This window comes from Lolium rigidum, chromosome 7 (assembly GCF_022539505.1).
Source record: "Lolium rigidum isolate FL_2022 chromosome 7, APGP_CSIRO_Lrig_0.1, whole genome shotgun sequence".
In the NCBI taxonomy this organism is placed as follows: Eukaryota; Viridiplantae; Streptophyta; class Magnoliopsida; order Poales; family Poaceae; genus Lolium; species Lolium rigidum.
In genome coordinates, this window is record NC_061514.1 from 68,731,825 (window position 1) to 68,750,088 (window position 18,264).

At 41.1% G+C, this 18,264-nt stretch overlaps 1 protein-coding gene across 1 annotated transcript; it reads right to left on the minus strand.

Moving 5' to 3' along the window:
• Positions 1–11,360: 11,360 nt before the first annotated feature.
• On the minus strand, positions 11,361–17,955 carry LOC124671498. Its single transcript, XM_047207865.1, has 3 exons — positions 17,815–17,955; positions 17,559–17,720; positions 11,361–11,769 (listed from the first exon to the last, which is right to left on the minus strand). The coding sequence occupies exons 1-3, from the start codon at positions 17,953–17,955 to the stop codon at positions 11,638–11,640; spliced, it is 435 nt and encodes a 144-aa protein (XP_047063821.1). The 3' UTR covers positions 11,361–11,637.
• Between the last annotated feature and the right edge of the window lie 309 nt (positions 17,956–18,264).

Below are 18,264 nucleotides of genomic sequence, written 5' to 3' on the forward strand. Positions count from 1 at the left end.
AACCACGGGGGCATCCCCAAGCTTAGAGCTTTCACTCCTCTTGATCATAGTATATCATACTCCTCTCTTGATCCTTGAAAACTTCCTTCACACCAAACTTCAAGCAAACTCATTAGAGGGTTAGTGCACAATAAAAGTTTACATGTTCAGAGGTGACACAATCATTCTTTACACTTCTGGACATTGCATAAAGCTACTGGACATTAATGGATCAAAGAAATTCATCCAACATAGCAAAAGAGGCAATGCGAAATAAAAGGCAGAATCTGTCAAAACAGAACAGTTCGTAAAGACGAATTTTAAAATGGCACCAGACTCGCTCAAATGGAAAAACTCAAAAATAATGAAAGTTGCGTACATATCTGAGGATCACTCACGTAAATTGGCATAATTTTATGAGTTACCTACAGAGAATTAGGCCCAGATTCGTGACAGCAAAGAAATCTGTCTCTGCGCAGTAATCCAAATCTAGTATGAACCTTACTATAGAGACTTTACTTGGCACAAAAACATGATAAGGAGAGGTTGCTACAATAGTAAACAACTTCCAAGACTCAAATGTAAAACAAAGTGCTGTAGTAAAAACATGGGTTGTCTCCCATAAGCGCTTTTCTAACGCCTTCGCCTAGGCGCGAAAAGTGTAATTCAAGTATTATCAAGAGATGAAGCATCAACATCATAATTTGCTCTAATAATAGAGTCATAAGGTAACTTCATTCTTTTTCTAGGGAAGTGTTCCATACCTTTCTTGAGAGGAAATTGATATTTAATATTACCTTCCTTCATATCAATAGTAGCACCAACGGTTCGAAGAAAAGGTGTTCCCAATATAATGGGACAAGATGCATTGCATTCAATATCCAAGACAACAAAATCAACGGGGACAAGGTTATTGTTAACCACAATATGAACATTATCAACTCTCCCCAAAGGTTTCTCTTTAGCATTATCAGCGAGATTAACATCCAAATAACAATTCTTTAATGGTGGCAAGTCAAGCATATCATAGACTTTCTTAGGCATAACAGAAATACTTGCACCAAGATCACATAAAGAATTACAATCAAAATCATTGACCCTCATCTTAATGATGGGCTCCCAACCATCTTCTAACTTTCTAGGAATAGAAGTTTCACGTTTTAGTTTCTCTTCTCTAGCTTTTATGAGAGCATTTGTAATATGTTTTGTAAAGGCCAAATTTATAGTACTAGCATTAGGACTTTTAGCAAGTTTTTGTAAGAACTTTATAACTTCAGAGATGTTACAATCATCAAAATCTAAATCATTATGAGCTACAGCAATGGGATCATTGTCCCCAAGGTTGGAAAAAATTTCAGCGAGCTTTATCACGAGTGGCTTCAGCAGTTTTAGCAATTTCAGGCAGTTTTGCACGCTTTGCAAAAGGAGTAGAAACATTGCCAACACCAATTATTTTACCATTGTTAGTAGGAGGTGCAGAAACATGTGAGGAATCAACATTACTAGTGGTGGTAATAGTCCAAACTTTAGCTACATTATTCTCTTTAGCTAGTTTTTCATTTTCTTCTCTATCCCACCTAGCACGCAGTTCAGCCATTAATCTTATATTCTCGTTAATTCTAACTTGGATGGCATTTGCTGTAGTATTAATCTTATTATCAATGTCATTATTAGGCATAACCTTCAATTTTAAAAGATCGACATCAGAGGCAAGTCTATCAACTCTAGAAGCAAGAATATCAATTTTATCAAGCTTTTCCTCAACAGATTTGTTAAAAGCAGTTTGTGTACTAATAAATTCTTTAAGCATAGCTTCAAGACCAGGGGTACACTCCTATTATTGTTGTAAGAATTCCCATAAGAATTACCATAACCATTACCATTAGCGAAGGATATGGCCTATAGTTATTACCAGAATTGTTCCTATAAGCATTGTTGTTGAAGTTATTATTTTTAATGAAATTCACATCAACATTTTCTTCTTGAGCAACCAATGAAGCTAAAGGAACATTATTAGGATCAACATTAGATCTACCATTCACAAACATAGACATAATCACATCAATTTTATCACTCAAGGAGGAGGATTCTTCGACAGAATTTACCTTCTTACCTTGTGGAGCTCTTTCCGTGTGCCATTCAGAGTAATTTATCATCATATCATCAAGAAGCTTTGTAGCCGCCCCCAATGTGATGGACATAAAGGTACCTCCAGCAGCTTAATCCAATAAATTCCGCGAAGAAAAATTTAGTCCTGCATAGAAGGTTTGGATGATCATCCAAGTAGTCGATCCATGGGTTGGGCAATTCTTTACCAAAGATTTCATTCTCTCCCATGCTTGAGCAACATGTTCATTATCTAATTTCTTAAAATTCATTATGCTACTTCTCAAAGATATAATTTTAGCGGGAGGATAATATCTACCAATAAAAGCATCCTTGCATTTAGTCCATGAATCAATACTATTCTTAGGCAAAGATAGCAACCAATTTTTAGCTCTTCCTCTTAATGAGAAAGGAAACAATTTCAATTTAATAATATCACCATCTACATCCTTGTACTTTTGCATTTCACATAGTTCAACAAAATTATTAAGATGGGCAGCAGCATCATCAGAACTAATACCAGAAAATTGATCTCTCATGACAAGATTTAGTAAAGCAGGTTTAATTTCAAAGAATTCTGCTGTAGTAGCAGGTGGAGCAATAGGTGTGCATAGGAAATCATTATTATTAGTGGTTGTGAAGTCACACAACTTAGTATTTTCAGGAGTATTCATTTTAGCAACAGTAAATAAAGCAAACTAGATAAACTAATTTTTTGTGTTTTTAATATGGAGAGCAAGACAGTAAATAAAGTAAAGCTAGCAACTAATTTTTTTTGTGTTTTGATTTAGTGCAGCAAACAAAGTAGTAAATAAAATAAAGCAAGACAAAAACAAAGTAAAGAGATTGAGAAGTGGAGACTCCCCTTGCAGCGTGTCTTGAACTTCCCGGCAACGGCGCCAGAAAAAGTGCTTGATGCGCGTAGATGTACACGTCCGTTGGGAACCCCAAGAGGAAGGTATGATGCGCACAGCGGCAAGTTTTCCCTCAGAAAGAAACCAAGGTTTATCGAACCAGGAGGAGCCAAGAAGCACGTTGAAGGTTGATGGCGGCGGGATGTAGTGCGGCGCAACATCGTGGATTCCGGCGCCAACGTGGAACCTGCACAACACAAACAAAGTACTTTGCCCCAACGAAACAGTGAGGTTGTCAATCTCACCGGCTTGCTGTAACAAAGGATTAACCATATTGTGTGGAAGATGATTGTTTGCAAGAAAATAGTAAAACAAGTATTGCAGCAGATTTGTATTTCAATATAAAAGAATGGACCGGGGTCCACAGTTCACTAGAGGTGTCTCTCCCATAAGATAAAAGCATGTTGGGTGAACAAATTACAGTCGTGCAATTGACAAATAGAGAGAGCACCGCGATGCACATACATGGCATGATAAATATAGTGAGATTTAATTGGGCATTACGACAAAGTACATAGACCGCCATCCAACTGCATCTATGCCTAAAAAGTCCACCTTCGGGTTATCATCCGAACCCCTTCCGTATTAAGTTGCAAAGCAACAGACAATTGCATTAAGTATGGTGCGTAATGTAATCAATAACTACATCCTTAGACATAGCATCAATGTTTTATCCCTAGTGGCAACAACACAACACAACCTTAGAACTTTCTGTCACTGTCCCAGGTATCAATGTAGGCATGAACCCACTATCGAGCATAAATACCCCCTCTTGGAGTTAAGACTAAAAACTTGGCCAGAACGGAGAGCATGCAAGATCATAAACAACACATAAGTAATAACTTGATAATCACCATAACATAGTATTCTCTATCCATCGGATCCCGACAAACACAACATATAGAATTACAGATAGATGATCTTGATCATGTTAGGCAGCTCACAAGATCCAACAATGAAGCACAATTAGGAGAAGACAACCATCTAGCTATTGCTATGGACCCATAGTCCAGGGGTGAACTACTCACTCATCACTCCGGAGGCGACCATGGCGGTGTAGAGTCCTCCGGGAGATGAATCCCCTCTCCGGCGAGGGTGCCGGAGGCGATCTCCCGAATCCCCCGAGATGGGATTGGCGGCGGCTGCGTCTCCGGAAGGTTTTCCGTATCGTGGCTCTCGGTACGGGGGTTTCGCGACGGAGGCTTTAAGTAGGCGGAAGGGCAACGTGGGGGGCCACACGAGGGCCCCACACCATAGGTCGGCGCGGCCGGGGCCCGGGCCGCGCCGCCCTATGGTGGCGGCGCCTCGTGGCCCCACTTTGACTCCTCTTCGGTCTTCTGGAAGCTTCGTGGCAAAATAGGACCCTGGGCGTTGATTTCGTCCAATTCCGAGAATATTTCCTTACTAGGATTTCTGAAACCAGAAACAGCAGAAAACAACAACTGGCTCTTCGGCATCTTGTTAATAGGTTAGTTCCACAAAATGAGTAAATACGATATATAATGTGTATAAAACATGTAGGTATCATCAATAATGAAGCATGGAACATAAGAAATTATCGATACGTTGGAGACGTATCAAGGCCCAGGGAAATAAAACACTTAACTTCCGGCCTAGTGGGCTTGTTCTGTTTTTCCCAAGGCCCAGGGAAGTAAAACACTTAACTTCCAGCCTAGTGGGCTTGTTCTGTTTTTCCCAAGGCCCAGGGAAGTACATATTACTTTGCAAAAAATGAACAATTAAAATCAGTGAAAATTGAACTGGCAGTAGGAAAAATGCAGGACCAAATAGTCAATCATAAAGTGTACCCCCTGCACAATCCCACTATACAATCCCTTCACACAAGAGCCAGTGTACCCTCCTACTGCCAGATTGACAAATTTTATCCTAGCACACATGAACTAAGACTAAGAAAGACAAATGATTGAGGAACAGAGACACTCCTCCTTTATCAAGAAATTTACAGATACCGAGAATCAGAGCAAAAAAACTTAAAATATCGCTCAATACTGAGAAGAAAGAAACAGAGAGACCCTCCTCCTTTATCCGGGCTTGGGACCGGCTACCGAGAATATGGTAGGCGGAGTTACCCCCAAAACCCAAATCAAAAAAAATCAGAAATATAGTCTGCATAATAGATACTGCGACATATATAGTCAAACAAGCGGCCAGGGTAGCGAAATGACATAAACACACAATGGACACACACAAATTGTAGACTAAAACAATTATATCATATGATAAAGATTATATCATATGATATCAACTGAAACTTCAATACCACCACGGCCGCCCTGGTTGAAAAGAATGAGAACAACATTCCCAGATTCAAAGTTATACTCCTTAGCAAACTCCGACCAGCAGGAATCGAACTTCAGCCTTCCATCAGTAGTAGTGTAGTATGCACCCTGAGGGCGGTAGCCATAGTCATCAACAAAAAACATGCCTCCCCGCTTTCAGAGATATTCAAGGACCTAACAACTTCCTTCGGTATACGCTGAATAATAAAAATTAAATTATATATGGGAAGGATATAGAGGATAACTAAGATTACATAAAGAAAAGGACAATTATACCAGTCCATTGCCCTTCAAATCAGTATTCGTCAAGGTGTGCACAAAAACAACACCAAGACCAAGACCACGCTCACGGAGAAGTTGTTCCTTCTTCAATGTTTGAGCAGTAGTAAGCATAACACCTTTAGTGTGGACAACTGCAGTTGGAATTTCTGCATACAAATTAAAAATTAATAAAAGAATCAAAAAAAGAGGAGATATAACATCAGTTATATTACAAAAATGGGCAAGACATGGTAAAGGAGAAAACAGAATTACCATCGACACGATGCTTTTCAGTGCCATCAGGACCTTCTGCAAAAATCCCAAACAGTTCAGGAGCATTATCAAACCCAAACATGATACAGTCACCAACTTTCAGGTCGTAGTCATGAAGAAATTTTTGGTATCCACTTCCAAAAACATGTGTCTTCGAACTGCCTTTCTTAACATGAAATTTGTACTTCACTTCATCCGATGTAACGAGAAAAAAGATATTACCAACAAGGTTGTTGAACTGCCTCCTCACAAAACAAGGCACGTCTGAAAAAACAGTAGAACAAAAATGCAGAAAATAAGGATATACTCTACAATTTGTCAACAAAAAAGATACATTCTAAAAAAGGATATATACCATAAAGTCATCAAATCTGCTTCCAAGATAACAACAAAATGAACTGAGAGTCTCCCGCCTCTCATGACAATGATTTCCCATCGAACCACAAACAACACAGTTCATCCTGCGTATATTTAGCAATTACCAAAGCTAGTAAAAAATACAGGTAGGTAGGGCATATTCATAGAAATCTATCCATAGATCTGAAACCATACACATATATCCATAGATCTGAACAAACAAGATTATTCAGACGACAAAAAGGATTTTCAACAAACAGAGAAAAAGGAGGTGAGGTGAAGTAGTGACATGTAAAAACATATTTTCCTACCTCTCAAAACAAACGAAAATCTTCAGAGAGAAAAGAGTTTTTCAGCACAAAAGAGAGAGAAGGAAGATGAAGGAGACTTGCTTCACCGCATGAACAAGGGAGGGCAGAAGGCAAAACCAACCAGGGGCATTATAAATACAATAAGTAGTAGTAACTTCCTACAACCTATTTAATGAGGCTGTGGGGTAGATGGTGGTTGCTATCCTGTAAGTTCAAAAGTCAAACACAAAGTATCTCATGCAAAAATGGAGCCCACTGCTATTATGTAATCTCTGTCAATAAGTTCACAATGAATGGGCTATAAAAATGAATTTCCCATCCACTTTACACATATAGGCCAAATATAGGCTGTACAAGAAGAGGTGGAAGAGTAAAGAAGTAGCAAATGTGGCAAGCTGCCAATAAGAACCATGTTCACTATTACGGATGCAAAACATCAGCACACGAATCATAAAGTTGCACTTCAAAATTATTTAAAACCATATGATTTACAACTTCAAATGTACAACAAAATGTTGACTACATGCCTTTTGTTCGGACTATAGGTTAGGTCAGAACAATTATGACATGCTAGTCATTTTTTCAACATACATAAAAAACAAATGCTCAATTGTGGACGAAGTGCACAATTATAACAAAGTAGGCATCACTTCAACACATAAAAAACAAATGTACAACAAAATGTTGACTACATGCCTTTGTTCTGACTATAGGTTAGGTCAGAACAATTATGACATGCTAGTCATTTTTTAAACATACATAAAAAACAAATGCTCAATTGCGGACGAAGTGCACAACTATAACAAAGTAGGCATCAGTTAAACACAAGACAACATTCAAGATCGTTGTATCGTCTTAAATACATGACAACATTCACACATACATAATTCCGACTAGTCATAATAGTCTAACAAAAATTCAGAGCAGACATTCTTAAGTTAAACCATATCTAGTAATACTTAGTGATCCTAAGTAATCCATCAGTCCATCTGAAGCTTCATCATAGTGATCCTAAGCCATGCTCCAAATTTATCCCTTTTCTTCATGGGAAGCAGCCCCCTCTCGTCGTCGAATGTGAACATCCAAATGTCTCCCTCCTTCAAGCTGAATCCTTTCACAACTCTTGGCCATCCTTCTGTCATCTTGGCCATTCCAGTTGCATCAAGGTACATAAAGCAATACTTTTCGACAGATGATCCTAAGCATCCTTCAGTGCAGTTCACCACCACACCAACAACTTCTGTCTTAAAAGGAACACCACGCCTCATAGCATTGTGCGTCATGAGGAACTTCAGCAACTGTGATTTTGTATACACTTGTGAAAATTCTTGCATTCCCAGTCAGAAGTTGTTATCGGGAAGATGCACTATGGTAATACCAAACATAACAGAATAGTGAAAGATCCATGTGATATGGTAACTGCAAACCTGATATATAATCAAGCATCAGTACAACAAATGTATTGACCATTTCACCATCTGATTTGACCATACTCTTGGTGAGTCTGCATACATATCTCTTCACAAATGGTCTTTGGTAGCCATCAAAGTATTCTTTCTCAGGTTGGTTTGCCAACTCCTCAACATAGCTTGCCAGTTGCTTTGTTTGGTGATAATTCATTTCTACCTCATTGCCGAAAATGCAGTGCCTATCAAATGACTCCTCACCTATACAGCCAGGTCCTACATTCCAACATAATCTTGTGTTAGCATCAAGCTTAGTTAATATTTGTATGAACCAAAGGTACACAGTAATCTAACCTCTTATTGTTATCTTTTTCTTCTCATCATTGCTGTCATCATTGTAGTCACCAGGGATGTAGTCCTCGTCATCAGCAGAGATGTAATCATCTTCCTCATCTGCTGGTATGTAGTCATCCTCCTCGTCATCTTCCTCATGTGCTGGTGTGTAGTCATCATCATCGGAAAAGATGTACTCATCCTCCTCTTGGTCATGAGCAGGGATTTTCTCATTCTTCATGTACGCAAACACTTCTGTATTCCCAATGCTAACAGCGTCATCTACCTCATCCCTGCATTTAACAAGCAATTGTTAGAAATGCAAACACACCTAGCAATTGTTTTAATTGCAAACACGAAATCAAGAAATTGGTTGAAAATTTTGAGACTGAACCAGATCAAGCAACTGTTTGAATTGCAAACACCAAATTAAGCTAGGACAAAATATCTACAAGATTAAATCCACAATCGAAGTACAGTAAGTTGTATTATGATACAAAACTATCCTTCTCTGTTTTAATTACCTGTCTCTGTTAGCATCTCCCAGGCGCTTCTTCTTGTATTTGTTATCTTCAGCCAGGCGCTTCTCATTGTCTCGGTTATCTTTCAACAGTGGCTTCTCCTTGTGGCTGGTGTCCTCCTCTTGGTCATGAGCAGGGATTTTCTCATTCTTCATGTACGCAAACACTTATGTATTCCCAATGCTAACAGCGTCATCTACCTCATCCCTGCATTTAACAAGCAATTGTTAGAAATGCAAACACACCTAGCAATTGTTTTAATTGCAAACACCAAATCAAGAAATTGTTTGAGACTGAACCAGATCAAGCAACTGTTTGAATTGCAAACACCAAATCAAGCTAGGACAAAATATCTACAAGATTAAATACACAATCGAAGTACAGTAAGTTGTATTATGATACAAAATTGTCCTTCTCTGTTTTAATTACCTGTCTCTGTTAGCATCTCTCAGGCGCTTCTTCTTGTATTTTTTATCTTCAGCCAGGCGCTTCTCATTGTCTCGGTTATCTTTCAACAGGGGCTTCTCCTTGTGGCTGGTGTCCTTCTCTGTTGACTAGAGAAAGAAATGTAGGTTAAAAAAATCAGTTAAGGCAGGTTATAAAATACGAACCAAAAATGTCCTTCTCTAGCCCTACTCTGGTACACAAGCATTTTCTGGATTGGACATCAATTATGAGACTTGCAGTTAAGGCAGACACACAAAAATGAATTACCTGACGGTTACTTACTCGGCTGGTTCTGATGCGCTCGTCAATGTCAACTTTGTTTGAAGGAAAGAGTTGTTAAACAAAGATTTGCAGTAAGGTACACCAACTATGAGAATTGCAGCTAATGATTAACAATTAGGCAGCCAAAGCATTGCATTAAATAGCACGAGCTGATCAAAATGGTGTAGCATCATTTTGTCTAAACCAAAACCACGTGCCACTCTAAATCATCATTAGATAGATGATAGTAGCCAATGAAGCATATTATACTTCGAGACAAGAAGCACAAAAAGGGAAAACTTAATTAAGCAAGCACCATATCCTCTAAATTATCAACATATAATGCCTAGACTACTTTGGTTGGAAACCATCAGAAAAATATGCAACCTATGTATTATAGGTTTTGCCTATACAACAGATTTCAGGATCAAAAGGGACAGCTGTGGCAATTAATCAAGACCACCTACTGCAAACCAGCCATTCACCAATATCTCAACTAGTACTAGCTAGGTCAAATTGCAATCAGCACACAGAAACACAGTCATATATATAGTATATGACTATGCAAGTTGACAGTAATAATTTGGAACTTTTCAGAAACAAATTGAGTAAAATTGAGTATGCAAGCATTGAAAGGAACATATGCCTATTCATATCAGCAACATCAAGTTGTTACTGCAGTTCATACTAGTTAGAAGCAATTAGAGAGCATACTGTCAGTAACAGCATGCTTCTACTGCAGTTCATCATTAGATAGAAGGCCAAGTCAGTACACAAGTTAACAACACCAGGCCAAGTAACTGCACAAGTTAAATGAATTACCTGACTGTTAATTCCACGGCTGGGCGTGATGCGCTCGCCAACGTCAACTATGTGCGAAGGGAAGTGGACAACTGATCCGTGATACATCAGTTCCCCAGCATGTAGAGGACGTACATCGACGACATGGTCGTCTTGGTCGTACAGGACGATGCGACTCACGTCGGCCCGTAGGACCATCGAGCCCTTGTGCTTGGCCTTCTTACGGCTGTTGACGAACGTGGTGTAGGTAACACACCACCTCGTGTCCACCATGACCCCTGCTTCTCCCTGCCTTGAAAAAACAAATAAAAATCAAAGAAACGTTGTTGCTGGTCTGTCGTTGTTGGTCCAGATCTGGAAAGATGGGAAGGAAGATGGGAAGGAAGATGGGATGCTAATCTGGATCCGTCGTTCTTGGTCTTCTATTAGATCCGTCACTGAGGTGGGAAACCCTAACGAAGGGAGGAAGACAACGAACTGCAAGTGAAAGGATGAGATGTCGTGATTTTTATGTATTTGGACCTTTTACGAAATAACCCAAGATATTTTTAAGTTGAACAGAATAGCCCCTCACGTCAGTCATTTTTGCAAAAAAAACACTCGGCGTCTGTTATTTTTTTCAGTTTTATTTATCATGCAAATATGAGCAGGCCAAGTACTTCGCAATCATTTTTGCAATTTGAAAAAGCTTCATAATTATGTATGGTAATTATTTTTGCAAGTACTTACCCAGGTAGATGTGATGAACAACACATCTCCATGGGTAGTTCATGCATCTTGTAAAAATACCTGTAGATATAACCAGGTATATAACCAGGCATCCCTTTGCATCTACTTGGCAGCAAACATGTGCAGCAATCATTTTTGCAATTTGAAAAAGCTTTACAATAATGCAATGGAAAAAATATTGCAAGTACTTACCCAGGTAGATGTGATGAACAACACATCTCCATGGGTAGTTTTTGCAATTTTTTGAAAACCCAATTATCAACTAGTGATATACATGGTTACTTTACATAAACCACAACATTACATGAACCACAACATTACATGAACTAGTACAAGCACATTACAAAATAATAATACCAGTCTCCTTGCAAGCAGCATTCATAACAGAAATAAACATCAACCTAGAACAACAGTCTTACGAGATAAACAACAACCTACAGCAACATCAGTCTTACTACCTAATCCATAACAACCTAATCCGTAACAACCTACAGCAACAGCAGTCTTACTGCTTCATTCAGTCGTCAATCTTCTCCAGAAAGAGGTGAATGCTGTCCTCCCACTTATCAACCTCACAAGAATCAGTGAACCATGCTTGATGTAGTTTTCTCTGCAGATATAGCTCATTTGTTCCTGGTTCATCCGAAATTCCACCTTATTCTGGTTGCCACGGTGCAGAATATACTGTCCAGATATTTCATCCTGCTTGAGTATACATCTATGCCCCTAGGTTTGTACTGGTAACCACTTAGGATGTGGGATGGCATCATCTGCGAAAGTAAACCATATTTATTAGGTCATGCTAAAGTACATTTCAGAAGATGAGCTTTCTGCCGAAAGAACTTATGAAGCGGTTAAAAAAGAGGTCAGATAGACCAACTATGTGCACAAAGTACGCAATTGCTTCCTCATCATGTCCAAGGTTGTTCACATCCTTTAACATTTGAAATGTTATTGCTGCCAGGTCTACCTCACCAACAGATAGCATGTCTGTGTAAATAGTCTTGTAAAATGGGACTCTAACGGACTCAGGGACATGTAGGGCGGCTGCGAAAATAGTATCTTATATTTACTAATTGGAGACTCCCTGTAAGCCACCACGTTAATCCTAGATAATAGTCTGAAAATTACCATAGGATCTAAATCACGCGGTCATGATTAAACAACCGAACGAAGAGTTCTATATGCTCTGTAGTCGTGAATCGTGATACCGCCGCCGTAAAAAAAAGGAGATCTCATCTCTCTGGCCGGGCGTGCTCTCGATCCGGTTTCCACGCGCGATCTCCTAAACTGCTGCCGATTTGGCTTTATGGTGGTGTAACCTGGAGAGGCCACACTATGTCTCTCTCCCTACTAGCATCATGCAGGCAGAGGCAATGATGGTCATCAGTAACGCTGGGAGTAGTAGCGCCATACACATGTAAGCAATCTACGATTTTTTTCAAATGAGATTCATGAGCTGCTCAACCAGTATTTATTAATGTATTTACCGATTGTCCGGATATACTCGACTCAATGTCTAATCTGGGATGATTAAACTGATGCATCACAGGAACTACATTTTTTATGGTGATATACTATGAGGCAAATTGTGGCGGCTAATTTTGCAGACCAATACACTGACGGGATGATATTTTATATTCAACATCAAACTATTTAATCTTGCAAGCCCCGGTGGCCTCAATTATTTAAGGTGTGAGTAATGCAGGTGCGAAACCATAGCTTCTAGAAAATTGACCTCACATAAGGAGAATTCCTATGCTCATTAAGATTACTAGATGGGCAGCGTGCTTCGCTGCGCCGGCTGCCAGGCGTGCTTCCGTGCCTCCTCTTTACGTTTTCCACATGTGTGTTCATAGTTTCGTCCGTGCGTTTATGTGTGAGGATATCTTCAACGGGCGACGTACATTGGACGGTTAAAAATGATCGTGAGCGTCTGTTTACGTTGCGTCGAGGACATATTTTGAACGTGCATTCGTTTGCGTCTGGTTGTGCTTCTAGCGGGGCGATACATTTTTTATTTTTCAACATATTTGAAATGTATAATGTACTACATAGAAATTGTACAAAATAATTGTAGAAACCTAGACTACTTGCTCCCTTACAGCCTGGTCCCGTCGTTGCGTCCCTCCCTCGTCTGCGCGTGGCCGTTAGGGCTCGGTGCGTCGCCGAGTCCTTTAGCAGGCAAAGCCGCAGCTTCTTGTTCGCGACGTCCTCAGCTTTCCTAAGTGTCTGGAAGGAGTGGACTAACGCCGTCTGCTCCGCCGCTTTCTCCTCCTGAGTAGGCGTATCAGGATCATCAGAAGAACATGAGATGCCGGAGTCGTTGTCCTCTGCGGCTGTGGCGGCCACCACCTTGCAGCGTTTCATCTCGGCATTAAACACAGCATGGGCCGCTCGCTCCTCATCTGCTTCCTTCTTCGTGTCAGACGGGAAAGTTGTGTCCCTGACGGGATCGAGGAGGTCGTCGATGTTGTCATCGTCGAACTCCTTATTGGAGCTCGGGGCCGGGGGACGCGGAGTCGTAGGTGGAGGCGCGGCAGCCTAGCCGCGACCGACGCTGTTCATGGTGGCAAAGGTGGAGGTTGAGTGACAGTGACTCTATGGTGGAGGTTGCGGCGGCTAGAGTTTAGTGTGGGAGAAGATGAGGTGCGCACGCCTTTGTTTATATAGGCTGGCACGACTCAACATTCATATGCGCCTGGTACCTCTTAAGCAAAGCAACATTATGCGGAACAACCCACCTATTATCCAAAACGTGACCATCCTTCACAACAGTCCGTCCATCAACACGCCTCCTATAAATAGGATAGCCAGACTGATCAACATGTGTCTCCTCACAAAAAGACTTCGGAAACCTCTTCGAACAAACACCATCTTTCATACACGGACATTTCCCGTTCATCCTACCACAAGGACCATGCACCATGAACTCATCGACCAGAGTATATGCTAGAGGATCTTCCAACACATCAGGCAACTCAGCTGACACAATACCATCGATAAGTTGTGCTGAAGCCTCTCCAATAATCTCATCAGTCCGCTGCTGCTGACGATCCAACCAAACCAAGATGTGAGCATTAGGCAAACCTCTTTTCTGGAACTCAACGGTATACAGAACTGCAACAAATACCAAACAAAACCAATCAGCAAAGACCATTACATAAAAAAAACAATGCAAGACACCAAAAAAAAAGCACCTGCACGCGTTTTCCCGAATGTCGTTCCATTCTTTATCTCACCATACAGCTGATCAAGCTTCATCTTAAACACCCTGGAAACAATATCCGGCCTGTCTGCCGGCTTCTGGCCAGGCTCAGACCTAAGAGCATCCGCAACCTCATCCCATTTAGGATTACAGGTAAAGGTCACAAATAAATCAGGAGCGCCATAAGAACGGCAAATGGCCATCGCATCCTGATAATTCTGTGCCATATACCGCTTAGAACCAACGAAACCAGAAGGCAAAACAACCTTAACACCAACACTCCTGCCACTGGCCGACCCCTACCCCACATCATCAGTAATCCCCTGGTATGTCTCACTACGCAGCTTGTCCTGATTTTTAAGGATAAAAGAAAGCCTATTCGATTCAACACATGCAAAAGCATCAACACATGCCTGCTGAGAAAGCCGTCGACAACAAAGATACGGATTTGCCTGACCCTTCCTATAACAACATCGGTAAGCATAGAATTCCAGCATACTGACTTCTGACCTGCCCCCTGCCGAAGCGTCTTCAGGCCCCATATAACTAATACCCAAATAAAAACCCTTGTCGCCATAAGGAAAAAGCAGAGGATATTGGAGAGACATCAAAGCAGGATGCAAAGGAGATATCCGCTTCAACTGACCATCCTCCAGCTCAACGACAATATCAAACTTACACCTATCAGCATCAAGATCACCCACAATAAGAGCCGCTAACTCAAGAGCGGTAGGAGACTATAAACCCTCGGATCATCCGAAGATGAACCAACAATTCGAAGCCTAAACGGCGCACCAGCAAGCTCAACCCGCTCCCGAGAAACCGGATCATTCTAAACTGTCTGACCAACACATTACAACTATCAAGCATAGCAGTAAGAGAAACAACAATATCCCGATCAGGAGCGGCACGACTAACCCCTCAACCCCACTTCCACCCTCACCATCAAATACAGCCATTCGACAATCAATTTCATTATCGGTATCATAAATATACAGCTGAGCAAACTTCGGCGATTTATTAGGCGCGGGAACCAGAGAACCAATACGATGCGAAGGAAGGCCATTAATACGAAAAACATAAGGACCCCGCCCCGTATTTATACTATCATCAACCTTCACCCCCAGAGAAGAAAAGGCAAACATGCTATTGTAAGACCTGATCAACCGCATGAACTGAGACGACCCAGCTCCATCACCAAACCCAATCAAGCGATCAAGAGGAGCCGGCCACTGCCTATACGGTTCCAACCATACCCTACCACCCTTGCAGCAACGATTAGTAAACATCTTCCTTTTATGGAACTTACTCAACTGAGTAGCCCGCTCATTATACCAAAAAAAAGCATTGCAATAAGTACATGTATATTCAGGACTACCGAGATACAACCTCCAACAAAAAGAAGCTGCAAAAAAAGACAACGAACAACGAACACAACAACGAACACAGTAAAGCAGGCACAAAATAGAAAGCATCCCAAAATAAAAATAACCAAAAACAATTAGTGACAAATAAACCTTTCAAATACGCAATATAATCTCGAGACATTCTAGCTGGACGACCATTTATCAAAACGGGAGGCCGGACACCTAAAATTCATGTACAGCGCACGCTTAGCAGCCAAATCCAAAACAAAACGAAAAGCAAAACAGGAAAAACACAGAATTCACCAAAAAATGAGGCCTCCTCCGAACACGACGACGCCTTCGGTTCTCACGCGCCATCTCTACGGACAAATACGGGAAAAAAGGATCCCCTACAACAAACACCAAACCCTAAGAAACTAAGACAACAAACAAAATGAAAGACGAAAGAATCAAAGAATAATACCAGGAGGGCGGGACGAAGGGACAGTAACAAAAAGTGCGGCAAAGGCGAAACCAAAGGAACAGCCCTCCGACGCCTACACGGCGAACACCTAGAAACAATACCCGGAGCACCCGAGTTTGCAGAAGATGAAACCAACCGGGGAGCCACACGCCGCTCCGTACCACCGCCCAAATCCGCTACGGAGAACACAAACCGAATAAGACAGAGCCAAAATAAAACAGAAAAAGAACAGCACACGAAACATACCCCGACGCTTCCTCCCCGACGCCCGCGACCCACCTGCACCGTCGCCCATTGCATACAGAAAAACAGCTACCCCCGAGAAACTAAAAAAAAACTAACCCACCATCAACCAACCCAAAAAGACATGCCTAGATCCAATCCCTCTCCTAACCAGCAAAGAGAGGAACAACAAATTCTACAACCACCATCACTAACATGCACTCCAATTACCAACCCACTTTAACTAAACGTACACAACCACATCGCCACCCACCCAAATAAATAAGAAGTCAATTAGCACTAAAATAGCTTCAAAAATAACAAACCACCAATGAGGATACGAATCTGAATCTAAACCAAATTTCTACCTCTCCAAATAAACATAGCAAAACCATAATCACCAACCTGCAACCTAAATTCAGCAGAACAAAAAGTAGCATTTTTTTTTGAAACAAAAAGTAGCATATTTATTTTCATAAAAACACACAATACCTGACCACATGTGCATTCTATTAGGACAGCTTAGAATGTAGCAGATGAACAACAAAAACACGAATCTGACATGCATTATATTAAGGGTAGAAATACAAGCAGATCAGCACACAAACCCAACTAAGCCGGTCAACAACAGGACATCAGGCAGAGAGCCACCAAAATACTAATACCAGATCGATACAGGTGCCGCCCTACAGTGCAACTCGTAACTTAATCAGCCTTTCCTCGCTTCAATGATGACATGAGGCACTACGATTCTACGAATCACATCTCATTTAGCAGCACCATACTCTCTTAGTAATTCTGGTTCTACCAAAAAATTGTAGCATCCTGGCATCTAGGCCATCTACTGACATTATTATGCAATAGGTAGCTGTAGTATAAAAATGGTTTTATTGGATTTGTGTTCCGGCTTTGAGGTTGCAAGTTGATAGCTCCACAGTAGATGATCATTGTCCCCACGAAAAGCATCCATGTGAAGTGCAATCAAGTATTATAAACAGCCCCTACTTAGAATAATAACATTTCCCTTAAATAATTAATAGACATGAATTTTATAGATTTCACAATTCAAGCCCCCAGTAACTCACTTTAAGCATCTCTCGTAGATAGCAATCACACATTTAGTTTCAGATCTAAGTGATACATCATGCAAAAATATATTTTCCAGGAAACTTTAGCAAAAACGTAGCAGCATCTCAGAGGGAAAAAAAATCTTATTACAAAGCACAGAGAGCAGCACCCAGATAAACCATCCAAAAAACAAAGAGAAAAAGCTAAAGAAGAACGAAGATACGTACGTACCTCAGGGAAACCAGCCGGCCGCGCTGGCCGCGCCGGGCGAACGAACACCCGAAGAGATCCCACCAACAGCCCCTCCAGACACCTCAGGGAAACCAGCCGGCCTCGCCGGCCGCGCCGGCCGAACGAACAGCTGAAGAGATCCCACGAACAGCCCCTCCAGACCTAGATCGCCGAAACAGCAACGCGATTAGCACAGGGATAAGGCAAGATCCGCCAGGCAAAAGAAAGGAAACACCAAATCGAAAAGCAAAGGCACCAAAGCAGGCAAGAACAGCGGAGAATCGACGGGAATCGAAACGAAATCTACCACGCGAGAGGAAAGAACAGGGTCGGTCAAACCCCCAGCCCACGCCGATGGAAAAGATAAGCCAGCCCAAAGAGAACACGCGGCAACCATGCAGAAGAGGACCCGACCCGAATAGAAGCCCATACACCGACAACGGGCCCCATGGCACCGTCCAAACGCTGAGGAAGCTCAGATTGCAACGGCCTTATACTCTTTTTAAAGAATTACTACTTCTTCCGTCCCAAGGTTGTCTGAAAATTTGAATATCTTCATAGGGCCGAGGGAGTATAAGCAATTCAATAAGTTTTATATACATGTCTCAAAAATTAAAATCGTATTTGTGTAATATTATATTTTCAGTATGTTCAAAAAAATTGTTGTCATGGTAACATTCGCAACATGAGATTTCTTAAAAGTTCT